General features: G+C 53.7%; 1 protein-coding gene across 1 annotated transcript; it reads left to right on the top strand.

Annotated features, from left to right (window-relative positions):
* The first annotated feature begins 898 nt into the window (after window positions 1-898).
* Window positions 899-17,445, top strand: Fam78a (family with sequence similarity 78 member A). Its single transcript, XM_005087670.4, has 2 exons — window positions 899-2,021; window positions 14,589-17,445. The coding sequence occupies exons 1-2, from the start codon at window positions 1,699-1,701 to the stop codon at window positions 15,115-15,117; spliced, it is 852 nt and encodes a 283-aa protein (XP_005087727.1). The 5' UTR covers window positions 899-1,698; the 3' UTR covers window positions 15,118-17,445.
* The last annotated feature ends 8,692 nt before the right edge of the window (window positions 17,446-26,137 follow it).

Here is a 26,137-nt window from a genome sequence, read left to right as displayed (position 1 = left end):
AACGCGGGGGCCAGGCCGGCGCAGGGGCCGAGTTTCTGCAAAGTTTGACCTGGTTGCCTTTCCGATGCTGCAGCAGAGCGAGGCGGCGCTGGGCGCGCCAGACGGCTGCGGCGCGGCAGCGGGGCAGAGCAGCGACAGCATGCTCACAATGATCATAAAATAAGGAGGCGCTCGGGGTGGGGGCGAGAGAGCCCCGAGCCTCAGCCCTCCACCCCCGGCCATCCCCACAGCAGCCGGGAGCTTGGAGGGGCTTGGGGATCCCGGGCGCCCACGCCATCCCTAGACCCTAGGAGAGCCAGGGTACATTACCCAGGAGGGGGGCGCCCCGAGAACGTGTGGGCGGAGGGGTCGGGGCGTCCGGAGGGCAGAGACCCAGGCACCTGGAGCGGCCCTAGGGGCAGGTGAGTTCACAACGCCCCCTTGGTGGGAAGGAGAGTGCTAAAGTTCTCCGGCAGAGGCGTGCGCCCTGGCGCGCTGTGCTCCGCTGCCGCTCGCGGCTGACGAGGGGAAACCGAGGCACGGGGCGCGGGGGATAGGACCGCATGCCCTCTTGGTGTCGAGCCACCTCAGTCGGCTAAGGGCCTCTCGCCAGAAAGGACCGGCCTGGGGATGGCACTGCGCCCCTGGGGGACCGATAGACCCGAGAGAGAAGGGGCGTTCCACTCTGGTGGCGTGGTGCCGAAGCGCAGCACCAGGGCCGGGAGGTTCTAGTGATCCACTGCGGTGGCAGTCTGGCCGACCCCTCACCCCGCCCCCGGGCTGGAGGGGTGTCAGCGGAGATGTCACGGGAGGCGATTATTCGCTGGTGCGCGCAGTCGTGCGGCCGCCACTGACGGGGCGGGCGGAGGGGGGGGCGCCACCTCCGGGGAGACCGCCCAGAGCTGCGCCGTCAGCTCCGCAGCCCGCGCCCGGCGCACACGCATCGCCGCGCCCTCGCGTCCCCAGCAGTAAAGTTCGGTTCAACTTTGACGCCCTGTCCCTTCCACCTCTCTGCAGGTCCTCGGTGGCCGCGGCGAAACAGGCAGAGGCGGACATCCAAGCGCAGCCCCGGGGCCCCACGCGGCGGTCGGCGGCGATAGCAACAGTGGCAAAGGAGCGCGCGAGTGGGCGCCAGAGGGGACGCGGAGAGCGCCTAGCCCGGAGCGCGCCTCTTGGAACTGCGCGTGGGTTCGGGTCACGCAGGGCGCCAGACCTCTGCCGCTTGAACGAGAGCTCACGCTGCAATTGATTGGGCCCCTCCGGGAGGGCGCGTGTGTCCCAGGGAGCGGGTGCGGAAGGCAGAAGGGCAGGAAGTCGGCGTTCTGCAGCGAGGGTGGCGCAACCGCGCGGGGACAGAGCCTTCCTTATTTATGTGCCTGCCAGCGCTCGTCTGCTTCCTCCGAAGACTTCAGGGAGAGTGTTCGAGCTACCATCCCCAAGTGTGAGGACGCAGGGCTGGATGTCAGAACAACATGCTTATCCATTAAACTGCAAACTTTTCTTTTTTTAAACCCAAAGAATATCGGTGGCTTTTGCCCACTGCTAGAAGAAGGAGCCCAGGGCTCTTGAGATGCAGCAGAATCCGTATTTATAACCGAGCCCGGTAGTGCTATGCAAGCCCCCTCCACTCAGTAAGTTCTCTATCCTGTGGATCTCGCTTTTGAGTTTTGAGATTAGATTGCGCGCTCTGCACTGGGTCCTGCAACCTCCATCCTTTCAATGCCCTGTTATTTTTGGGACTGCTGGCCTTCCCTGGAGATTAGAGCGGTCCTGTGTGCCATGGGCTGTATTCAGAGCATCGGAGGCAAAGCCAGAGTCTTCCGGGAAGGGATTACGGTGATTGATGTGAAAGCCTCCATCGACCCCATCCCCACCAGCATCGACGAGTCCTCCAGCGTGGTACTCCGCTACCGGACACCCCATTTCCGGGCCTCAGCCCAGGTGGTCATGCCGCCCATCCCCAAGAAAGAGACCTGGATCGTTGGCTGGATTCAGGCATGCAGTCATATGGAGTTTTACAACCAGTACGGGGAGCAGGGCATGTGAGTACTTCTGGGGACGGACAGGGGTGGGGGGAGCCTGCAGGGTAAGTTGTTTCGGGGCACTGGAGCAGGGCTCATGGGACACAGAGGTCTTCAGGCAGGCGAGGAACTGTCTCCAAGCCTTCTCTAACTCTCTAGAGCACATACTTGTTGACTAGGGTCCTAGTTCAATAAGACCAGACTGCTATTGTTCCCGGTGCCCAGAGCTCTCCTGTCCTTCCTGGCAGATGCTGGGAAAACGGGAACGCGTACCTCTCTGGTAAAGCAAGTGTCAGGGCCATGGGGTCACCAGAGAAGCCACCGCCGTAGCCCCAGGCTCAGGCCTCCATGAACCTGTGAGGCAGACATGAGGGGCAGGGGCCTCCGAAGCCTCCACACTCCTTTGTAGGAGACTTTGTGCTGGGGCCTGGACTTGTGTCAGGGGTCTGGGGTGGGGGTGGGGGGTTTGGATGCACAGAGAGCAGCAGAGGACAGCATTGCCATCGTCAGTGGTGGTGACTGGTAGCAGCGTGTGTGTGTGTGTGTGTGTGTGTGTGTGTGTGTGTACACGCGCGCACATGTGTCTTACAGGAACTTCAGAAACCTACTTTGCTTTGCGGTTTGCAGCTTTGTCTCCCCATAGAGGTCAAGGGTCAGCATCCGGTGTTCCTCCCGTGGGGTCCTAACTAGGAACACTGGATTCGTCTCTGTGGCTTGGTCTCCTAGGATGACATAGATCTCCACAGGGACCCGGGGCCCTTGGGCCCTGCTCCGCATGTTCTCTGGCCCCAGAGAAGGCCATCCCCCATTTGGAAATAATGTGCGCGGAAACCGTGGTGAAAACAGCCGCTGAAACCCAGCGGTTCCCCGGGGGGACGGTCCCAGCTTGCCCCCTGTGACGGCTCATGGACACCGTCTCGTAGTCTTTGGTGTCCACTCCACGTGGCCTCACTTCTCAGCAAGTGGGGAAGAGAAGGACCTCCTGGAGAGCTGGAGTTTATGTTTGACAAATGTCTAGGATAACCTGGCTCACTGGAGCCGAGTGTGGCCAGACACAGGTCGAAAATGAGCCTTCTCCATTTGGTGACTCCTGAACAATAAAGGAAACAGGCAGAGGGGATAAGACTTAAAACTGGGTTGTCGCCCTCATGGCCTAAGACCATTGGGGCGCATGGGGTCACTGGGCTCCCTGTAGCGCCACCTCTGCCTGTGAGCCACAGCTATTCTAACATGCTGGGTGAGAGGCTCGGCCACCCCCAGGGGGTCAGGAACCTCAGGCGAGGTCGCTTCACTACTGGTGGTCCTTGGGTCGCTAGTTAGATGACCCTTGTGCACCTTAGACTCCGAGATCACTTCCCAGGGTGTGACCTTAGCCACTCTGAGCCTCAGTTGACTCATCTGCAAACTGGGGCTAATCATTGTTGCCTCTGCATGGTTTATTGAGAGAGTTACTCAGACAACCTTTGCCCCCACAGTCAGCATGAGGCCATGTTCGTGCAAATCCTGCAAGCAGGTGGCCTTCAGCCTCAGTGTGATTTCAGTTCCAAGCCTACCGGATGGAAAGAAGTGATGGTATTTATGAAGCCAACATGAGGTTGAGGCCACTGAAAAGATGCCAGCTACTCCTTGTAGTGAGTTTTCACCCCAGCCTGGGCCTTACACTCTTCACTTATAAGACTGTAAAAATGGCGTCAGCCAGGGATGGCTAAAGTGGCCAAGGCTGTCTTCTTTGCTCTCTGTTAGCGCTCCACTCATTCTCCCAAGGCACCTTGGCTTTTAAGTCCCAGGTGGGCCAGGGCCAGCTGCAGCGTGGGGACAGGGGCAGGTGACCATCCTATGGAGAAAATGCAGTGGGCAGAGCCACATGTCTGCTCACCGCTGCTCAGCAAAACTGTGAAAGCTTGGATTTGCTGAGTGGTGCTGTCCCGTGGTCCCACTGAACATGGTGCTGTACCCGTCCCGTCCCATGGATACAGGGCTGCTTTGCAGGAAGCCTGGCCCCACCTTTCATTGCTCCAGACTGCAAACAGACACAGTCAGATGGAGTTATTAAAAGCACCTTCCAGGCTGGACGTGGTGGCGCACGCCTTTAAGCCCAGGCCTCGGGAGGCAGAGGCAGGCGGATCTCTCTAACTTGGAGGTCAGTGTGCTCTACATTGTGAGTTCCAGGACAGTCAGGGCTGATTCAGAGACCTTGTCTCCAAAAACAAAACAAAACAGCACAACCTTCCTGTATTAACTGCTGCCTCTGAGCCCTTAAGCCCCAAGTGAGTGGGCGATTGTCCCCTCCCCTGCCTGTGCCTGGTCAGATACTTCTCCTTGGCAGCTGGGGACATTTGGCTCCACCCCTTTAAGTATCCTACCCACCCCCCCAACTTGTAACAGCCACGAATGTCCCCAAACAGGATCCCTTGTCCCCTGGGAGGGGTGTGGAATTACTCTTAGACTCAGCTCAGACTAAAGTGACCTGGGGAGGGGACAGCCAGGTGGCCCAGGCTGGATTAGAACTTGTGTTCTTTACAAATGGACTCGTATTAAAAATATTAATTCTGACTGCTTATCCGAAATCCGTACTATCCCCTAGCATTATCCCTGCTCGAAATCAATCTCTAAGTGAGGACGATTTGTTGGATGGCGCTGACATGGAACACAAATTCTGAGAGCTACCGCCTGCCCACAGTACTTTCAAAGCCAATCCCCCTCCAAACTGTTGGAGACACCTGCCTCCTCAGCTGTCCCCCGCAATTCCTCAACTGCCACCTGTCAGCTGATGTAGAGCCTTCTGAGTGACAAGTCACAGTTTCTTGCCTGCGTGGGAGGGTGCGTGCCTGTTGTCCCTACTTTGCCCTTGTTTGGTGCTCTCTGGGAACCTGGCCCACGGCTAGGGCCAAGGCCAGGAGTGGTGTAGCTCAGGATGAGCCAATGGCGGGGAGGGGAGGAGTACGGCCTGGACCTTTTTGTTTCCACCTTTGAAATGGGGATGCTAGCACCTCCCTGCTTACTTGTCTCTGTGGGAGGAGTAAGGTAGTGCTTGGCACAGAGCCAGCACCCCGGAACACTCTCTGCTCCATCTCCCTAGATACTAGGATTACAAATCCTGAGTGTTAGTACTGAATTATTGTTCTATACTGCGTGGCCAAGAGCTAAGCCAAGACCCATGTGTGGTGTTACTTCTCTCTGGGTCCCCTTTCATAGTGGGACAGCCTTGGTGAGGCTCATGGGGTAACACTATCTCAGTGGTACGCCTCAGGACCTCAGAGGCCCTAACTTGAGGATGGGAACTCAGACTGTAAAGCTTGCCCAAGGATGTTTGCTCAGCACCTGAGGTCTGGGGGATGGCCCCAGGAGGAATGTCCTGGCTAGCATGTGGCCTCTTCCCGGAGCCAGGGCCTGAGTGCCTCACAGAACAATTGAAGACTAAGCTTCCTGTCTTGGGGCGGAAGGCGGCTTCCCCCATCTGCTAGGCAATGGTGGAGGCCAGGGCGGGGTGAGTAGGAGAGGGAAGTCCTTGCTTCCGAGCTTCAGGGTGGGAGGTGGGAGGGAAGTGGTGGGGGTTGCCCAGCCCAGCCTGGGAGACACCACACACACACACACACACACACACACACACACACACACGCACACGCACACGCACACACATACACAGACACGCACACGCACACACATACGCACACACATACGCACACACATACACACACACAGACACACACACACACACACCACTAGCTGTGACCCCAGTGATGGCTCTAGCCCGAGTCCACCCTCTGAAAGTGGGAAGCAGTGACCTGTTCTGGGGACACACGGACAGATACCCAGGAGACAGGGAAATGCTAGGGACCTCCACTGTGGTCCTGGCCCAGCGAGAGTGAGGAAACTTCAGGGCCTCCTATGTCGGGAGCAGAGTCTAGGCAGCCGCCATGATCCGATCCGCTGTCCGCTGAGCCTGGCTGTTGCTGGTTATACCTTTAGTCCAGGGCTTCTGCTTTTAGGGTCTGGTTTACAGAATACCGGACCCTAGTCTGGGCCTGGCTTTTGGAGACACCATAGGTAGCCTAGTAAGCAGGTAAAGTACATACATACGAAGAAAGAAGCCAGTGTCAGATGCCACTATGTGAAGACCTTGCCCTGGAACTATGGCAGCAGGGAGCTGTAGATAACCCAGGCATCATTGCAGATGGGAGAGAGAATTAAGATCTGTCCACTGTGCAGAGCATTGCTGTTACAAACAACCAGGTTTCCATGGAAACAGTAGTGCCGCATTAAAATAAGGCTGGAAGATGAGCTCAGGGTCCTACAGAGATTTTGCCTTGAGAGGCCTTGGCCTCCATCCCCAGCACCACAAAACCCAGCAAAGCATGCAAGAATCTGATAGAGACGGTTCATTGTGAGGAAAACGTTAAACATGGGGACACATCCTGTGTATATATGCAGAAACGTCTAGAAGGATGTTTACTGAAGTGTGACATCATGAGTAACCTCCAGGAGAAGGAGGGGCAGAGGAGACAATGGCTTTTAGTTTTTACTTTATTAATTTCTTAATGGCTTGCTTTTTTTTAAGGACACATTTTATTACTAGAAAATAATACAAATTTTTAAAGGAAGAATAGTTTATTGAATGCCCTGCAAAAGGCCACTGCTGGGCAGTTCTGACTGTGGTATTTGGCCTTGAAGCTGAAATGAAGCAGGCACTTTCGGGTCCTTCCCCGTCAGGTTAGGCCAGGGCTGGGGTGAGAGTCTGGAGGGGTGGGACGGGAGGAGAAAGGTTGCAGAAGAGGGCCCGTGGGAAGAGGCAGCACAGATCCCTTGCTTGAGCTGTGGGCAGCTGCTGGGTGCTTTGAAGGCTGGTGGTCAGCCATGGAGGGCCCAGTTCAGGGGCATCTTAGCCTTGTGTAGAAGGGAGTCTCCCAGGCCTCACTTTCTGCAACATAAAACTTCCAGAGTGAGTGCTGTTTGGGGATTTTACCAGTTTGCGAATATGTTCAATTGATATCCAGGTGAGCTAACCCCTTGACTTTCCCAGGCTCCCTAGCCAGGGCTGAGCAGGGCAGTTATAAGTGCTGCGTGGGTCCAGCCCAGAACCTGTCTCTTCCTTGGAGGTGCCCCTAAAGTGTCACATGTCATGAGGGAGGTGGTAAGGTGTGTGGGTGACATCATTTAGGCTCAAAGCTAAGTTTCATTTAAAATTAACTTAAAAATAAAACCTATTATTACTGTGTGTGTGTGTGTGTGTGTGTGTGCGCGCGTGCGCACGCACGCATTGTGTAGGTGTGCGTGTGCATGCTGACAAAATGGACAGAGGAGAGGTCAGCGTACAGTTCTAGGGAGTGGGTTTGGTCCTTCCACCTCTGCTCCTTTCGGTGGATTCTGGGGACTGAACTCAGGTCATCAGGCTTCAGTGTCCAGTGCCCTCACCTACTGAGCCATCTTGCCAGCCTCCAAATTTCATATTAAAGCGGGGTATGCAATGCATATGAGAAAGCATATCTAGATCTGGCTTTGTGTCTCTGTATGGCCAGTCTGTACTTGCAGAAGTGTTTCTTGGAAATCACTCATTTGTTTGCTTTAAAAAAAAATAATTTACTTTTTGGGGACAGTGTCTCCCTATGTAGCCTTGGCTGGCCTGGAACTTGCTATGTAGACCCAACTAGCCTCTGTCTCATAGAGATCCACCTACCTCTGCCTCCCGAGTACGGAGAGTAAAGGTGTGAGCTACCATGTCTGGCCTCGCTGCATTTTTTTAAAAAGTGAGTAAATTAAATGAATAGAAATATAAGAGACACTCAGGAGCAAAGTGACAAAAATATGTGCTGCTTGGGGCACTTGGCCCTGTAATAGGGTAAGCTTGGCCTCCCGGCTGTAGAACCCAGGACTGAGGATTTGTGGTCAGTGATCCAGGACCCTGAGAATGAGCAGGAGAGAATGGAGGCCTGTGCTGAGAATGAAGCCAGGCCCCCGCAGACTGTCTCCTATCTGCCAATCCCCATATGTGAGAAAAGCCTAGAGCCCTTATTAGGGCCACTTTTTTTCTAGAGAAATAGGGAAGGGTTGTTGCTGTTGTTCTAGTTCAGGGCCATGGAGGTGGCAAGTTGTACATGGCCCCCAGGCCTTGAAGGGGTCTGTGCTAGACTGACTTTTGGCTGCTGGCTTTCTGAAGTCCTTGAATTGGGTTGACCCTTTTCTGCACCATGGTGGCCTCCTTGACCAATAGGTGACCCACCCTCAGCCCCCGCTGAAGGCTTTTCTGTACCCCATTCACTCTTGTAGACGCTGCTCAGGGCCTCTCTCTGTGTATGCACATGCATGCATGTCTCTGTGTGTGTGTGTGTTTATATGCCTCTATGTATATAGGTGTGTCATTTGTGAGTTTGCATGCACTGTGTGTACATTTGTTTATGTTTCTTTTTTTAAAAAAGTATTTATTTAACTTTATTTTATGTGCGTTGGTGTGCAGGTGTCAGATCTCCTGGAACGGAAGTTACAGACAGTTGTGAGCTGCGATGTGGTTGCTGGGAATTGAACCAGGGTCCTCTGGAAGAGCAGCCAGTGCCCCTAACCCCTGAGTCATTTCTCCAGCCCCTTGCTTATGTTTCTGTGTGTACATGAATGTGTGAGGGGTAGCTCTTAGCCTGTTTAGATGGTGCTGACCGTCACCCTTGCTTTGGTGGCAATGGGTCCTAATAGTTCCATCTACAGCTTGGCAAGGTGACCAGAGACCGAGGAAACTCTGGACATCACTGAGCCAGGCTACAAGCTTTCTGGAGCCCGAGTCTGGGCCAGGCACTGGGATGAGTCCTGGATATGTGGTAAGGTTCAAGGCAGGTAAGGCTCTGTCCTCTTGGTTAGTCCTCCTGCTGATCTGCCCCTCCTCAAGCCATACTCTTGGCCTTTGTGGCTCATGTGGGAAAAAGACTGCCCACAAACGGTCACATTGCTGTTTAATTGCCCTGGGGCATGTGCCAGGAGACAGTTACAACCACCTAATGGCACTGAATACCGGCCAGAGGCACCTGACTTGTGGAAGGGGTCAGAGTGGTTTGCCTGAGGTGGTGGAGCAGGAGGACACGAAGAGGACCCCAGCCCGAAGCCTGAGATGGGAAGGGTAGGGCCTGGGGGAGGGACAGAGAATTAGATGAGCAGATTTATGCACATGTGACTTCCTGGGGCTTCTGGCCTTCTACTACAGCTAGGTTTGTGTCGGTGGGGAGCTGGGACAGGCTTAGCAGGGTCAGAACAATGCAGCCAGATTTGTGTTTTTTTAAAGAACCAGAGGGACTTTGGAGAGAACAGGTAAGAATCTGGGAGACCAGGCAAGGAAGCGGTGTCTCTGCCAGGCAGCTGGAGTCAGGATGGGACTGAGCTCTGCCTTCCCCTTTGCTGGCTCTAAGGCAGAGACTCCACCCCCCCCCCGACCCCCCCCCCTGCGCAGGCACTTGTTGAGTTGGTGGCCATGTTGAGAGGATCTGGGGACAGCCATCTCAGACATGCCAGGGGCTCTGAAAGTATACTGAGGTTCAGGCTCAAGTCTGGACCTGCCTGCTACTCTTTGGCAGCCCAGACTCCGGAGGACAAGGACCGGAGCATGGCAGGTGGCCTGGGAAGCAGGTGCTGTCCAGGCATCTGTGCCAGCCCTGCCCGAGAAGGCCTCAAGTGTGTCTCACTGTTGCTGTCACCGTGTCAGTGCTCTAGATTTTGGAACAACCCTTGTCTTCATTCTGCACGAGGTCTCAAGTGCTGGGTGGTTTTTTTGTTTTTGTCTCTGTTGTTCTTGTTTGTGAGAGGGTCTCATTAATTCAAGCTAGCCTCAAGCTTTCTAACCCTGAACTCCCGGTCCCCTTTGCCTCCCCCTCCCTGAATGCTGGGACTTCAGGCCGTGGTGTATGATCTTACACAAGTCAAGAAGGCTGAGTGTGCAAGGCTGAGGTGTGAGAACAGAGAAATGAAGGTAGCCTCGGGAGTCATTGCAGCCAAGCGTGACCTACAGAGGCGGCCTCACAGTGACCATCTTGTCACTGGTAAGAGTATGTATAGTGAGCCGGGCGTTGGTAGCCCACGCCTTTAATCCCAGCACTCGGGAGGCAGAGGCAGGTGGATCTCTGAGTTCGACAAGGCCAGCCTGGTCTACAGAGTTTCTTTTTCTCTTTTCTTTTTTTGGTTTTTTCGAGGCAGGGTTTCTCTGTGTAGCTTTGGAGCCTATCCTGGCACTCGCTCTGTAGACCAGCCTGGCCTCGAACTCACGGAGATCCGCCTGCCTCTGCCTCCCGAGTGCTGGGAGTAAAGGCGTGCACCACCACCGCCCGGCTTAGAGTGAGTTTCTTACACTGGGGCTACACAGAGAAGCCCTGTCTTGAAAACAACAACAAAAAAGTGTGTAGCCGGGCGTTGGTGGCGCACGCCTTTAATCCCAGCACTCGGGAGGCAGAGGCAGGCGGATCTCTGTGAGTTCGAGACCAGCCTGGACTACCAAGTGAGTTCCAGGACAGCCTCCAAAGCCACAGAGAAACCCTGTCTCGAAAAACCAAAAAAAAAAAAAAAAAAAAAAAAAAAAGTGTGTATAGTATGAAAATATAAGCAAGGCCTAGGAAGCCTTCAGGTCTGAGCCAAGAGCCACACCCACAATTGCTGAGGCCCCCCTTTTAAGGGTCTCCCCAGGTTTCTGACCACAACTGTGGCAGGTGGCGAGTATTAGTGCATCGTCTCAGGAAGAAAGCCTGGGTTGGGCATGCGTGCAGTTAGCCATGGGCTGTTGAGGAGACCGTCAGAGCGCTAATGTCTGGGCCTCAGTTTCCGTCCCAGGTTGCTGCGGGTTCCTCCATACTATGTCCCTGGCTCTTCCAAGTGAGGAACCTCCAGGCTCCCCTGATGGTTCACAGCGAGACAATGCAGCTGGCGCTGCCTTGCATCTGAGTAATGTCTCTCACGAGACTCTGCAGGCTGCCAGCTCATGGAGACTGTCACCTGTCTGTGACTGGACTCGGCTTTCAGGGGTGGGGTCCCAGAGCAAGACCACACTAGTGTGAAGCGAGTGTCCCTCCCCATCACTCCCCCCCCCACTGTAACTTGGAAGTTCAAAGGGATAGTGGGTTTTTTTTTTTTGTTTTTGTGTTTTTTGCAAGTTTGTTTTCTGCCTTTTACACTTATTTACTTTTTGGAGGGATAGGAGCGTATGCGCCACTAGGAGCCTGTAGCCGGCAGAGGATAATGTACAGAAATAGCTTCTCTCCTTTTTCCATGTGGGTCTCAGGGATGCCGCGCAGCTTTCAGGCTGGGCAAGGAGCTTTCTCACTGATGAACCACGTGGGTGGCCCTCATTCTTGAACGCCTTTCCACTGGGCTTGGTAGCTCATGATGAAGCCTGAGGCAGGAGGATCTCCCTCAAGTGTAAGGCCATCCTGGAGAGTAGGATAGCATCAGATCTTTTAAATCCTTCCACACCAAAAGTAACAACACCTTTTTTTTTCCAGGCTAGGGGTGTGTGGTTCAGTGGTTAGAGCACTGTGTAGCTTTTCTGGGGCCCTGGGTTCCCTTTCCAATACAACAAAGCTGGGACACTAAAAAGACTTCCAGGGAGACAGAAAACAGCTGCTGGAACCCAGGGGAGTTAGACAGAAGCAGGTAGCTCTTCAGGGGAGGCCAAGGGCCCTCTCTGGTCTGAGTCTTTCAGGGAAACAGCGGCCCCATTCTGGAGTGCTGACCCACTGCTGCGGACCTGGGCTGGAGGGATGTCAGGTGGGGGAGACAGGTTCGTTATGTCTAGATGTGCTCAGGGCATGACAAGGAGAGGAACAGAAACTTGAGCAGGCTGGGGCCAGGGAGGACTCAGCTTGTAAAATACTTGCACACAGGTGTGGGGACCAGAGTTCAGATCCCTTGAGAGCGAGGAAAAGCTGGCTGGGTATGGTGACCTGTTTGTAATTCCAGCTGCAGAGAGAGATAGAGACAGGGAATTCCCAGAGCAAACGGGCCAGCCGAACTAACATGGAGAGACCCTGTCCCATGTAAGGTGGAGGGAGATAAAGAGGACGGCCAATGCCAACCCTGGGCTCTCACAGGTGTGAGTACACCTGCACACACTCGCTCCTACACACGAACACACACGCACCACACAAACATGTCCCCCAAAATAAATAAATAAATCTGTCCTGCCGTCCTCCCCTGGCTCCAGCTTCGCTGGCATTCCAGCAGAGAGACTGAGGTGTCACACGTGCCTGGGGTGCGCCGTTCAGTGGCATTAGGGTACACTCACAAATAGTGTGCCGTCTATCTCTGGAGCTCTGTGGTTGCCAACCGAACCTCTGCCCCGTTGATCACCACCCTCATTTCCCGACCTTGGCAGCCTGGGCTCCACTCTCTGTCTCAGAATTCAGGTGTCCCCAAGTAATTATCTTTTTGTGGTGGCTTCTTTTAGTTAGCATAATGCCCCTGGGCTTCTCTGTGTTGTAATGTGTATCAGATTTTTTCCTTCCTTTCAAGGCTATTCCGTCGTGTGTAGGAACTGTGTTTTCTGTATCCATTCATCCACCATGGACACTTGTCAGCTTTCTCCCTTTGGCCCCCATAAATTACTCGTGCCGCAGACAGTAAAGCACTTTCGTTATCATTTTGCGAAAGAAGCCTCACGTAGCCCAGGCTAGCCTTGAACTTGCTGTGTAGCTGAGGATGACTTTGAACGCTTTATTTTCCTGCTTCCGTCTCCCAAGGGCTGGGATCGCAGGCCAGTGCCTGGCTAGGAATGCCCTCCTAAAAGGAATGGGCTCTTGGCCAGCAGTGGGAGGGGGAGGCATGCAGGGGAAGGCGGGGCAGCGGGTATGGGCATTAGCGCTGAGGCACCAGACCCCACTGGACATCTGGTGCATGGGCTCATGGGTAGTAGACCCCTTCCTCGGCAGGTAAAGTGTGTCAGGCCGAGCACATTCTAGGAAGGACACACCGGTCCCCACGGACACAGGGTCTCCAGGCCTGGTTTTTATCAGCAGGCTCTTTGGCTGGGCCTGGAGGTAAAAGCTCTGAATCTGAGAAAGAGAGAGGCCTTTTAGAGGGGGTTTCTGTCAGTTTTGCTTTGGTCCAGTTACACCAAAAAAGCTGCTGGCCAGTGGCAGCCACGTGGAGTCAGTCTCCCAGGGTAGCAGGGTGCAAAGGAGAGTCTGGCAGCAAGAGAGTAGGGCAGCCTGGCATGCTGCTGGGTGTGCTGGGTGTGGTGGAGATGGCATGGAGGGTGGAGGGGCTTTGGCTGGGAGGGAGAGGACACCGAAGCCCAGAGAGACAGGCATTTGCCTAAGGTCACGTGCTAAGCAGTGGAGGGGCCAAGAGTCATCCCCGGATCAGCTGACCCTATAGCCATTGGACTACGGAGCCTCCTATTGTTGCAGAAGAACAACCCAGACATGTCAGTAGGCACAGATGTGGCAGGAAGAGGGTCTACTGAGCTGCATTGTCATCCTGGTCAGCATCCAAGAGCTGTGGTCCCGGAGAGCCCCCAGCCGCTAAGAGGCCATAGTCACCACCCTGACGAGGAGCACAGAACTGCGTGACTTCACGTGCTCATTCCATCTTTGCCAGTGTCTGTCATTGCTCTAGACTCAATATGACAAGTCCCCGTCAAGAGACAAATAGGGTTTTTTCCAAATCCCAACTGGTATCTAGTAGTAGTAGTACTAGTTTAAGAGTGTTGACTCGCCGGGCGTTGGTGGCGCACGCCTTTAATCCCAGCACTTGGGAGGCAGAGGCAGGTGGATCTCTGTGAGTTTGAGGCCAGCCTGGTCTACAGAGTGAGTTCCAGGACAGTCTCCAAAACAATACAGAGAAACCCTGTCTCGAAAAAACAAAACAAAACAAAAGAGTGTTGACTCATGAAGGGGTGATGGCCTTCAGTGGTAGTCTGGCTTGTGATGGTACTGAACGACCAGTCTGGGCCTTTTAAAAAACATTATATACACATATTTTACATTTTTATTTATGTGTTTTATGTATATGGCATGTATATGTATATCCGGCATGTACATCTTCATGCCGGAAGAGGGCGTTGGATCTTATGGGGGCTACAGTTACAGATGGTTGTGAGCCTCCATGTAGGTGCTGGGAATTGAACTCAGGATCACTGGAAGAGCAGCCAGTGATCTTTTACCCGCTGAACCATCTCTCCAGTCCCCTCAAAGTACTTTTGTTTTTAATGTGTAACTCGTGCGTGTGTGCATGCGTGCGTGCGTGTGTGTGCGCGCGTGCGTGCGTGAGCCCATGTAGACCAGAAGGGGGCACCAGATCTGCTGAAGTTGTAGTTAACAGGTGTGTGAGCTGCTGATATAGGGACTGAAACTGGGTCCTCTGAAAGAGCAGTGTATGAGCTACTAAGTCATTTCTGCAGCCCAATAGTTTGGGGCGTTGAAGGGGGCTGGAACTGGACTCTGATTGCCCTGTGTTGATTGTCCTGTTTATTGTCTGCTCTGCCCCATGTAAGCCTCATGAGCAAAGGGAGCTGGGTCTCCCGAGTCACCTTCTGTCCACAAGGTCCAGGGCAGTCCCTGACCCACCATGAGAATGCAGAAAAGCCTTACTGAGTACTGAGAAAGTAACCTGTCCTCCTTTGTCCCCCAGGTCTAGCTGGGAGCTCCCTGATCTCCAGGAGGGCAAAATTGAGGCCATCAGCGACTCAGATGGGGTGAACTACCCCTGGTATGGCAATACCACCGAGACCTGCACCATTGTGGGCCCCACCAAGAGGGATTCCAAGTTCATCATCAGCATGAACGATAACTTTTACCCGAGCGTCACGTGGGCCGTGCCCGTCAGCGAGAGTAACGTGGCCAAACTGACCAACATCTACCGGGACCAGAGCTTCACCACGTGGCTGGTGGCCACCAACACCTCGACCAATGACATGATCATCCTGCAGACCCTGCACTGGCGCATGCAGCTCAGCATCGAGGTGAACCCCAACCGGCCCCTGGGCCAGCGCGCCAGGCTGCGGGAGCCCATTGCCCAGGACCAGCCTAAAATCCTGAGCAAGAATGAGCCCATCCCGCCCAGCGCCCTGGTCAAGCCCAATGCCAACGATGCTCAGGTCCTCATGTGGCGGCCCAAGTACGGGCAACCGCTGGTGGTGATCCCGCCCAAGCACCGGTAACAGCCAGGTCGCTGAGAGAACTCACGGAACAATGTTACTGCTCAGAAGGAAACCCAGATGCCCTCTCCGGTCATTCAGAAAAATACAACCAATCTACCTTCTCCAGGGGCGGAGCTCACTGTGCTAATAATACCCCTGCTGGCCTCCTGGCTCTTCCGTCTGCACAGGGACGAACGTGTCCCCTCCCCTCACCCCTCCCCAGGTCACCTCTGATCTCCTCTCCTCCCATCACAATCACTTGTCCACTGTCTCTGAAACACTGCGCCCCCGCCCCCCCCCACACCTTTGTGGGATTTAGAGGCAGGGGAGGAGGCTGACCGTGAGGGGACCCAGCCCTCCCCTCCCGCCTCCCCTCTGTCTGTCCTCTGCCATGCGGCCTTATGTAGACTTGCTTTGCCAAACTTTTGCCTTAAGCTGAATTTAAAGGAGAAGAGGAAAGGAAAGGCGACAGGTCTCTTCCCCGCAGGCCCTGCCTCCTTCTGCCAGAGTTGGAGACAGGGGCAGGCCCAGAGGGAGGCCCCGAGCCCCTCTTCCTGGAGAAAGCCAGCTGTTTTATCATGTTGTTTTGGCAGAATCAAAACTACAGACTCTGCCCAGAGCCCCTACTCCACCTCAGTAGAGACCCTCCCTAACACCTGCCAGCGTGCCAGCTGGGCATAGATCCTTGACCCCTACTGTCTCTCGGTAGCCTTAACTCGCCTGGTGGGGGTATTCTGGGAGAAGGGAGGGGCAGGTCCCAAAGTGTTAGGTCAGGGCCAGGGACTTTCATCTTTGCCATCTCTAGAACCTGCCCCCAGGTATGTGGCTATTTCTCTTCCATTCACCTTGGTCCCAAATGCCTGCCGGGGCGGGCCTGGGTGGGGGTGGGGGCATTGCCACTAAATCCTGACAGTCCCAGCTGTTTTTAAGGTCACACTTGAATCTGGGGTTCCAGTGCCCCAGGCTGCCCATCCGTTAGCACACTGTAAAGGAGCCTTGACAGGCTTCTGGTTCATTCTCAGGGGAAGTGGGTCCCAGATTCTCTGGGGGTGGGCTGCAGATAGGTAGGCTCTGAGTGCCAGTTGGAGGGTGCTTGGGCCCCCTCCCCTCCCCGTCATAGGTGCTCCTGGGGTGGGGAGGTCTGGGGAGCAGTCAGCCGACCCCGTTTCTTGCTGAAGAAGGAAGACCAGGCCCAGGGCTGCAGAGTCCCATGCTTGGGAGGTGGCAGGCCATGGTGAAACTGGTTTGACACATACACGTGTGGTAGCCAGTCTTGGGGTCTGCTGTCTGGAGCCCTGGAACCTGGCCCCGAGTGATGCCGAGGGTTTCTAGAAATGCCTGCCTTGCCTGCCTGAGGGACATTCCTTTAAGCACTCCGGCAGCTGCATCATCACTAGATTCCAATCAGTACTAAGCACAGAAAACGTGTCATACAGGAACAGTAAATGCTTTTGCTGCTGCTGAGCCACTTGGAGAGGAGTTGTGGTGACAGCGTGGGAAGACATGGCTAGATCCCAGCTCTTCCTACACCTGTGACATATTTCCTTCAGGGGTGCTTAATGTCCGGTCAGTCTCAGGGTACTAGAGCTGGGGACTGCAGTCACCTGGAGTGCAGTGCTGAGCAGTGGGTGCTGAGGGCCACTTGCCACAGCTGCACCTCCTCTGGAACCTTCCTTCAGTGTGTGTGGAGTCTGTCACCTAAGCTGGAAGAGCCAAGGGGCCCCAGCCCCGCACTCTAGGACAGGACTGGCCCTTGGGGAGAGGCCCCTTCTCCTCTTGCCCTGAAGAAAGGAGACTGGGCCCTGGCGAGAGTGGAGGCTAGCCCTTGTCCTGAGCTGGGTGGTCACTAAGGTGTCTTCCTGGACACGGGGCTGGGGAGAGGAATGACAGTAAGGGCGGCCAGAGCTGCTCTAGTAATTCCTGAGGCCCCTTCCCCTGCATGTCTGGCTTTGCACACCTGGCTTCTCTGGCTCCCCTGTCTCTCTACCCTGCTGGTCTGAGACAGGATGGGGGACAGGGCGGGCGGGGAGGGAGGCGGGACTCCAGAGTGGTTCTCTTGGACTGGCTCCCTCAGCCCATTGCCTCCTGTTGCAGACAGATCCCAGGCTTTCTGGGGTCCCTGTCCTTCTCCAGCTGCCCCTCACACCCATGCCTTCCCAGGCACGGACACTCACCCTTTCCAGCAATAAGCACCAACCGTACTTGGTCATGGAGATACTGTGAACACAGCCCATGGTTGCACTTACCAGCAGGCGCCAGACTCTTGAAGACAATGTCAAATGAACCTTTTTTTAAAAAAAAAGTTTAAAATAAAAGATATAAAAGATAAATAAAATTAATTTTAAAGCACCCCTGGCTCTGATGGTGGTTAAGTGGGGTCTCAGGCTCACCATGGCTGGCCAGGGTGAGCATATTTGGGGAGATGCTGTGCGGCTGTGGTTCCCACACTAAGTTCTGGAAGATGCAGACTCTACCTGCTCTTTTCTCGTGGTCCTGTCTCTGTTGGGACTGGCTGTAGGATTGCAGAAAAGTTCCTGACAGGACAAGAGTTGACTTGGGGACAGCTTTGGTCTCTCTCTCTCTCTCTCTTTCTCTCTCTCTCTCTCTGTGTGTGTGTGTGTGTGTGTGTGTGTATGTGTGCACGTATGTGCACGTTTGTGTGGAGACCAGAGGTCAATGTCTTCTGGGGCTCTCTGCCTTGTTTTTGAGACAGTCTCCATGAACCTGGAACTCACCAGTAGGTTAGATTGGTTGCCCAAGCAGGTTTAGTGACCCCGTTGCTGGTGTCACAGGCTCACACCATTGTATGTGGCTTTTACCTGGGCTCTGGGATCAACCTGTCACCCTTTGGTTTGTGTAGCCAACTGAGCTCTCTCCCTAGCCCCAGCTTTATGTATGTATGTATGTGTTTGTTTGTTTGTTTTTGATGTAGGCTATTGCTGTATCTCCCCGATTGGACTGGAAATGGGTACCAGTAATCCAAACTGGTCTCGAAGTCCTAACAACCCACCTGCCTCTGCCTCCTGAGTGCTGAGATTAAAGGCGTGCACCACCACACCTGGCCCTCCAACTTGTTTTATTTTTTTTGTTTTTTTGTTTTTTTTTTTGTTTTTGTTTTTGTTTTTACGAGACAGGGTTTCTCTGTATTGTTTTGGAGGCTGTTGGTCCAGCCCGGCCTCGAACTCACAGAGATCCGCCTGCCTCTGCCTCCCGAGTGCTGGGATTAAAGGCGTGCGCCACCACCGCCTGGCAATTGTTTTATTTTTTTTAAGAATAAGTACAACTGTGTATCAAGGGTGACATGTGTTCAGATCAGGTTTTTATTAGAGTCACCCATGGATCTGCAATCTCCCTAGGTAGAAACATACAGGACAAAGTCGGTCACACGGCTATGCCCCTGCTCCCTGGCTAGCAGTGGTGTAAGGTCACTTTTGTGCACTTGGATGAAACCCTGTGGAAAGGGGGTCTCCGGCAGTGCCTGCTGGCCAGCGTGAATAAACAAGTTGGGCTCTGATGCTAGAGTGAACCCACCATGATGGTCCCGGGAGCAGGGAGTAGGTGTGTGTGTGTGGGGGTGAACTAGCAGACCTCATGTCTTAGAAGAGGTAGAGGCTCAACTCCTGGCCTGAGTCACTGACCACTGCCCATTCAGCCAGAGCAGATGACTATGGGCATACACTTGGTGCCAAATAATTGTTAGTTATTATTAAGAAAGTGCTTGCAGCACACCCTCCATCCAGGTAGAACACACCTTCCTCCCCACCTCACTTCCCAGGAGTTGTGCATTTAGTTATGTGCGGCCCTTGGAAAAGCAGTTCCAGGACACTAAAGCAGGAAGTTGAATCATGAGTTTCTCTGGCACTCTCCCCCCAGATGGCTCATGGGTGGTGCCTGTGTCAGAGTTTGGTTTTGGTCTCGGAATTAGCTCCTGAGTATTGTGTGCAAGGGATCGTGGTTTGTGTGTGTGTGTGTGTACAGACGTGTATACATCAAAAGAGAAGTCCCATCAGATCACACAGCCAGAACCAAGGTGCGCAGGAAGCCAGCTTTGCTGCAGCAGGACAGTGGGGTATGAGGAGCGGGAGGAGCAGGAGTCAGGTGGCATCTAACGGTTCCGAGAAAACCCTCTATCTGCTCTAGCTGATGGCAAGTTAAATTCAGAAGTCCAGGCTAGTCTGAGAGATGCCGGCCCCCGACAAGTGGGGACAGGGTCCCCTCCAGGGCCCCAAGCCTGGAGCCAAGAGTCTGGAAAGGCCAAACCCACTGCCGAGAGTTTCTGGGAAGCAGGTGCTTGCTGGTCCTCTGCCACCAAGCTGTGTGACAGCTGCCCCTCCGCTGAGCCTCTGCTCTGGTTGCTATCCCAGAAGAGCCAGAAACTCGTCGTAGGATCAGCCATGAGACCACAAAGGAAATGCAACCGGGTCCCAGCGGGACAACTGTTGCTGGGGGCTGCAGTGGAACTCTCAAGTCTGCAGACATTTCTAGAAGCTGCAGTGTTTTCTGTGGCTTTGTGTTCCCGAGCCGTCCTCAGTGCCCGCTGGGGCCTCCACAGACACTGGATCCCATCTGGTTGGGGTCCAGGCCCTTGAGGTATACACTACTCTCTAAGTGCCCAGTAAGGGATGGCGGGGAGACAGTTGGGAGCGCGCTTGCCATGTAAGAATGAGGACCTACGAGAAAGCAAACAAAAATCCGGTGGATGGCTCCCGAAGAACCACACCTGAGGTTGAGCACTGGCCACTGTGCGCGCGTGTGCCTGCATGTGCGTGTGCGTGCGTGGGCGCGTGTGCATGTGTGCGTGCCTGCATGTGCGTGTGCGTGCGTGGGCGCGTGTGCATGTGTGTGTGCGTGCATGGGCGCGTGTGCATGTGTGCGTGCGTGCATGTGCGTGTGCGTGCGTGGGCGCGTGTGCATGTGTGTGTGCGTGCATGGGCGCGTGTGCATGTGTGCGTGCCTGCATGTGCGTGTGCGTGCGTGGGCGCGTGTGCATGTGTGCGTGCCTGCATGTGCGTGTGCGTGCGTGGGCGCGTGTGCATGTGTGCGTGCCTGCATGTGCGTGTGCGTGCGTGGGCGCGTGTGCATGTGTGCGTGCCTGCATGTGCGTGTGCGTGCGTGGGCGCGTGTGCATGTGTGCGTGCCTGCATGTGCGTGTGCGTGCGTGGGCGCGTGTGCATGTGTGTGTGCCTGCATGTGTGTGTGTGTGCGTGGGCGCGTGTGCATGTGTGTGTGCCTGCATGTGCGTGTGCGTGCGTGGGCACGTGTGCATGTGTGCGTGCATGCATTTGTGCGCATGCGTGCGCGAGCACATGTGTGTGCGCGGGTGTGTGCGCGTGTGTGTGTGCACACACCCACAGTTTACCGAGTCATTACATAACAGCCACAGGGAAGCCCCACAGCCCGCAGCCTTGCAGCCTGCATGGCCCAGCCCCCACCCCTTCCTGTTTGTGGATCACAAAAGCCTTGCCCCTTTCTCAGGGGAAGAAAGTGGCCCTGGGAAAGTCACCAGGCTGGGAGGCTTCAGAAGGCCCTCGACCTGCCCCCTGCCTCCCTGACGGAGCCCGAGCCTCTGGACTGCCCCTTTGCTCAGCATGTCATGGGAGGTTGGGCGGGATGCTTACAGGCTCACTAACCCTCTTACACTGGGAACTTCTGTCTCTTGAGATGGGATCTCACCCTGTACTCCCGACTGGCCTTGAACTTGTACATCACAGACTGGTCTTGAACTTATAGCAATCCTCCTGCCTTAGTCCTAAGTGCTGAGACGATAGGTGTGGGCCATCGTACCCACAAGGAGCAGCTGTGTGCATGTATGGACTCTGCTTCTGGGCTGTGTCCAGAGAAACAAACTTCTGACCACTCTGGGTCCTGCCAAAAGCCAACCCAACTGCTGTCTGGGCACAGTCCTGTCCACTTGGTCCCCAGACATGATGGCTGGGAATGCAGAGACAGGATTATCTCCACCCCAGTTCTGGCTTTGGTTTGTAGTTTATCAGGTGACATTTTAAACCAGACTGGTGAAGGGTGGCTCTCTGGGGAGAGCAGCTAAACACCCGGTGCTATTCCTGGCTGCCACTTGTCTTGCTGAGTGAGGGCTGGTGAGGCGACCACACTTGTGTAGTCTCCTCAGGCTGGAGGCACGCGTACCTGGTCAGCCTTCCCTACCAGGCTGGGCCAGGCAGGGTTCATGATTGACAGGGTCTTTGCTCAGCATCTGCCTTGGAAGCCAAAGTTATCTAGAGACCAGAGACGCTGTGCTCAGCTGGGGTGAAGCTATTTCTGTGTACAGGCAGGATGTTGGGGGGCGGGCAGGGGGAGCATCTGCTGGGTGCTGTGGAGATCTGGACTTCTTTGGGGTCTTTCATGATACCTGTGTGGGTGAGTGCTTACAGTTATAAACCTGGGTGCCCCTGATTCTTTGGATCCAGCCAGTTACGGCTCATCACCAAGACGTGGTAGGGAATGGAGACCCCGCAGGCCACGACAGGGTGCTCACTGTGAGCGTCAGGACACCGGCCCTAATCTGGCTGTCAGAGTCGAAAAAGGGTTCCCTTTGGGGAGGGGGCACTAGGTGTCTGAACACTGAGCAATTATGTAGTAAGCAGAGGTTATCGGCCTGGTGGCAGGGTGCCTGGGCTTAGACCCCAATTCTCACTGCAGCAACCAAGTGGTTAACCAAGACTTTGGATGTCGTTAAGTCGAGACTGAGGGATTTCCTGTAAACAACCTGCTACTTCCTGTGAAGGTGAGGCAGGGCAGTTGCCTGGCTCCTGAGCTACTCTCTGTGCCTGGCTCCTGAGCTACTCTCTGCCTGCCAACCCCTCTGCACTGCTGCCTCTCTGCAGAGTCCCTGCCTCTGACCACGAGAGCACCACAGCATGCCAGCCTCCCTCACAAGAGCCACAGGAGCTATGGCTATGAGACTAGGAGGCCAGATGGCCAGAACTCAGAAATGCCTAATCCTGCCTGTGAAACACTTCACCATCCACGCAGGGACCATGTTCCCAAAGAGAAAGCATGTGCCCATTAGTTGGACAGAGGCCGGGGGGGGGGTCCAGAAAGCTTGTCGCTCCTGAGAACCCCACCGTATTGAACCCCAGGTACAGAGGGCGTCACTCTGGTTGCATGGAGAAACGTAGACGGTATGGACCCACTGGTTCACCTGGAATGGCCTACGTGGCCTAACCTTCTGCACTCTTACTAATCTTACTAGAATTTCTTAGAGTGGTGCCGGAGGCTGTGTCACTCTTTTAAAAAACAGTTTCTCAGAGGCTGGAGGGAAGGCTTGGTGGTTGAGTGCCGTGGCACCTGTAGAGGACCAGAGTTTCATTCCCAGCACCCATGTGAGGAGGCTCACAACCACCTGTAACTCCAGCTCCAGGGGCTCCAGCGCCATCTTCTGGCCTCTGTGGGCACTGCACTCACACACACACACACACACACACACACACACACACACACACACGTTCCTTTTAGCCATTATCAATCCTCCCTCCTGCCCTTCTCTGCTTCGACCATCCCCTAAGCACCCACAATCCTGACTTGTTACTGCAATGCATTGGTCTTTCCTAGATTTGTATGTGAATAAACCAAACAACATGTACTTTTTTATCTGGCTTCCTTCCTTCAGGTCATGTGACACTGTCCCTATTGACAAGCCTGTGCACACCATCCCTCGCTGCCAGACTATGCCACAATTACTGTATTTGTTGACTTTACTTTTTTAAGACTCAGGGTTTTTGTTTTCTGTTTATAAGTGTCTGTGCACTGCGTGTTTCCCAGTGCCCACGGAGGTCAGAAGAGGAGAACTAGCTATGGATGGCTTCGAGCCACCAGGTGGTGCTGAGAGCCAAACCCTGGTCACGTGCCGGAACAGCCAGTGCGCTTGAGTGCTGTACCGACTCTGCAGCTCCTTTGGCCGCTGGCTGGCAGCGAGGCTTCATTCATTCTGAGGCTGTAGCGGCTGAGTTACTAAGAAGACTTGAGACGCACACAGTGAGTTTCTCCTGGGAGTGCAGTGGCTGGACCATGGACAATTGTGTGTTTAAGCTTTAAAGAGAGGAGCAAGGCTCTCCAAAGTGGTTGGACCATTCTACATTCCAGCCAGCAGCACAGATTTGACAGATGCTTAGTTTTAAAGAAGTGTGTGTGTGTGTGTGTGTGTGTGTGTGTGTGTCCTCGGGAACGGCTCACCTTGTTAAGACAGCGTCTGTCACTGGGACTTGGGACTCACTAAAGTAGTTTGCTGCCTGACCTTTGAGCTACAGGGACCCACCTGTCTGTCTCCTTACTTCCGGGGTAACAGCACACGGCCACACTTGGCTCTTTACAGGGGCACTGGAGACAAACTCAGTCTGCATGCTTCTCTGGCAAGCCCCTTTACCCCAGCAGCCATCTCCCCAACCCCCTTTTCTAATTTAGGAAATCTTAGCACATAGGAACCTAAACATTGCACTGCTTATGGGGCACTGTCTTAGTTGCTTTTCCTGTTGCTGTGATAACAGACCCTGAAAAAGCCGTTTAATGGAGGGTGGATAAGGTAGTCTATCACGGCGGGAAGGCACGCTGGCAGAGTGTGAGGCGGCTGCTCCCAGCGGCCACGGCCAGGAAGCAGAGAGCGATGGATGGCCGCGGCTCTGCTTGCTTTCTCTTCATGCCGCCCAGAACTGGAGCCTAGAGAGAGGGACTCCACGCTTTTAAGGCAGGCTTCACACTTGCATTTACCTAATCAAGATAACTTTTCGCTAACCTGCCCAGAGGCGAGCCTCCTACACGATTGATTCTAGAGCCTGTCAAATTGGTGATCACTGTTAAGCATCACAGGGACCACATGGAGCTCCCACACGCGTGTCCACAGCATGCTTAACTCAAGGGGAGCATGTACCTGCCCTCCAGTGTGGATCATTTATTTCTGGTAGAAACATTCAAAACCCATTCTTCCAGCTCTTTGAACTATGTGGGCCATTATTACACAAACTGCGGTGTACAGCAGCCTGACATAGCTGTGCGACCATAATCCGGTGCCCTGGGCCCTGCTGCCCATCACCACTTCCCCATGCCAGCTTACTTAGTTTTAGACATTTATGTAGAAGTGTGACAGTATCTTATCTGATGATGTTTCTCCTTGAGACAGGGTTTCTCTGTATTGTTTTGGAGGCTGTCCTGGAACTTGCTCTGTAGACCAGGCTGGCCTTGAACTCACAGAGATCCGCCTGCCTCTGCCGCCCCAGTGCTGGGGTTAAAGGCGTGCGCCACCACCCTGGGCTGTCCGTGTGCATCACCATTTTGCTCTGTGCAGTTTATCTTTGCTGGACTCCAAAGCTGCACATTCAGTCCTAGGGCTGTCGTTCTGCAAAGTCTCCAAATCAAGTAGTGCAAATTACTTTTCTCTATTTTAGGTTCTTTGCGTTTCTGGAGCAATTTTAGAATCATTAAAATATATATATATATAACTTGTTAGAGAGGGGTATGGTGGTTCACTCAGGAGGCAGAAGCAGACAGAACTCTGTGAGTCCAAGGTCAGTCTGGTAACTAGAGACTTCCAGGCTAGCCAGCGCTACATAGAGAGACCCTGTTTAAAAAAAAAATCTTGCTGGAATATCCAGAATCTGCAGGTCAGTTTGACAGTTAGTGTTTTGCTATTGGTTTTCCAAGTGGGATTAAATGAAGATGCCACCATGCCCAGCAACTTCTAATATTTTCTGAAGAACTTTTTATGTCCCCCTTGAGATTTGTGTGGCGTCTTCTCTTCAGTTTTCTGGAAGAGCCTATAACTGATTTCATTTCTTCCTTCAATATCTGGCTAGATTTACCAGGGAAGCCATTTGGGCTTGTGCTTTCTGTCTGGGAGTTTTTGGTGATAAATCCAATTTTCTTAGCAAGTCTAAGGTGAGTACTTAGTTATTGAGTGGATTTTTCTAGTTTGTTTATTTTTAAGGAACTCAAGTGTTTTTTGTTTTCTTAATCAAAGTTCTTGGATTTTTTGGCGTAAGGTCATTCCTAAGTCTGTCTCCTTGTTTATTTCTCCTAGCCAGCTTGGCTAGAGTTTATCCATTGTTTTCCTCAGGATCTAGGTTTTGTTCTTTTGATTGTTATTCTCTCTTTTGCTCTTTTCTGCTCTGATCTTGCTTCTGCCTATTATGGCTTTCATTTTCTTTTCCCTCTCTCCGTCCCTCCCTCCCTTCCTCCCTCCCTCCCTCCCTCCCTCCCTCTTCCCTCCCCCATTCCTTCCTTTTTGGTGGTGTTGGGGATGGAAGCCAGCACCCTGTGTACAATATTTACACTATTGTAGAGATGTGTATACCCCAGCCCCCTCCCCACAGCTTCATTTTAAGACAAGGTCTCATTATGCCCAAGCTGGGTACATAGTCCAGGCCGACTTCAAGCTTGGACCCTTTACATCAGTTTCCCTAATAGCTGGGATTACAGGCATGCGTACCACACCCAGTCTCCCCTCTGACCTCTAAGACAGCTCTGTGCTTAGCTATAACCTCCCTGTAGGTACTGGTTTAGCAGCCGTGGAGGAAGTTGTGCTGTGGGTCATTATGGCAATTTTGCTTTGTGATCCTGTTGTCATGTCAGGCCTGGAGAAAAACTTGTCTCTACTGTTCCTGCAGACACAGAGTTTCAGCTGCGACAATGGGTTTTTCTGCTTAGAGAATGTGTTTCTCTGCTTCTTTCAACACTGGATAATCTCTAGTCGGATGGTAGACTCTGAAATTTACCAAGCTACATAGTAGGGTGTTTTTGTTTGTTTGTTTTTTCAAGACAGGGTTTTTCTGTGCAACAGTCCTGACTGTCTTGGAACTCGCTTTGTAGGCCAGGCTGTCCTCAAACTCACAGAGATCCGCCTGCCTCTGCCTCCTGAGTGCTGGGATTAAAGGAGTGCGCCACCACTGCCCAGCTAGTAGGACTTATAGTATTTCCTTAATGTTCTTAAATTTAGTTCTGGACTCTTTTGTTTGCTTTTTGTTTTTTTTGACAGGGTCTCATGTTGCCCAGGCTGGTCTTGATTCCCCCACTATGTGGCTGAGTTTGACCACAG

Source organism: Mesocricetus auratus, unplaced genomic scaffold (assembly GCF_017639785.1).
Source record: "Mesocricetus auratus isolate SY011 unplaced genomic scaffold, BCM_Maur_2.0 Super-Scaffold_100172, whole genome shotgun sequence".
Lineage (NCBI taxonomy): Eukaryota > Metazoa > Chordata > Mammalia > Rodentia > Cricetidae > Mesocricetus > Mesocricetus auratus.
This window is presented reverse-complemented; position numbering and strand designations above follow the sequence as displayed.

Excerpts from the sequence above, each read along its gene's own strand:
- Fam78a (XM_005087670.4), top strand. The coding sequence starts at position 1,699 with ATGCCCTGTTATTTTTGGGACTGCTGGCCTTCCCTGGAGATTAGAGCG. Across the intron at positions 2,022-14,588 it reads CAGTACGGGGAGCAGGGCAT|GTCTAGCTGGGAGCTCCCTG; the intron begins GTGAGTACTTCT and ends TTTGTCCCCCAG.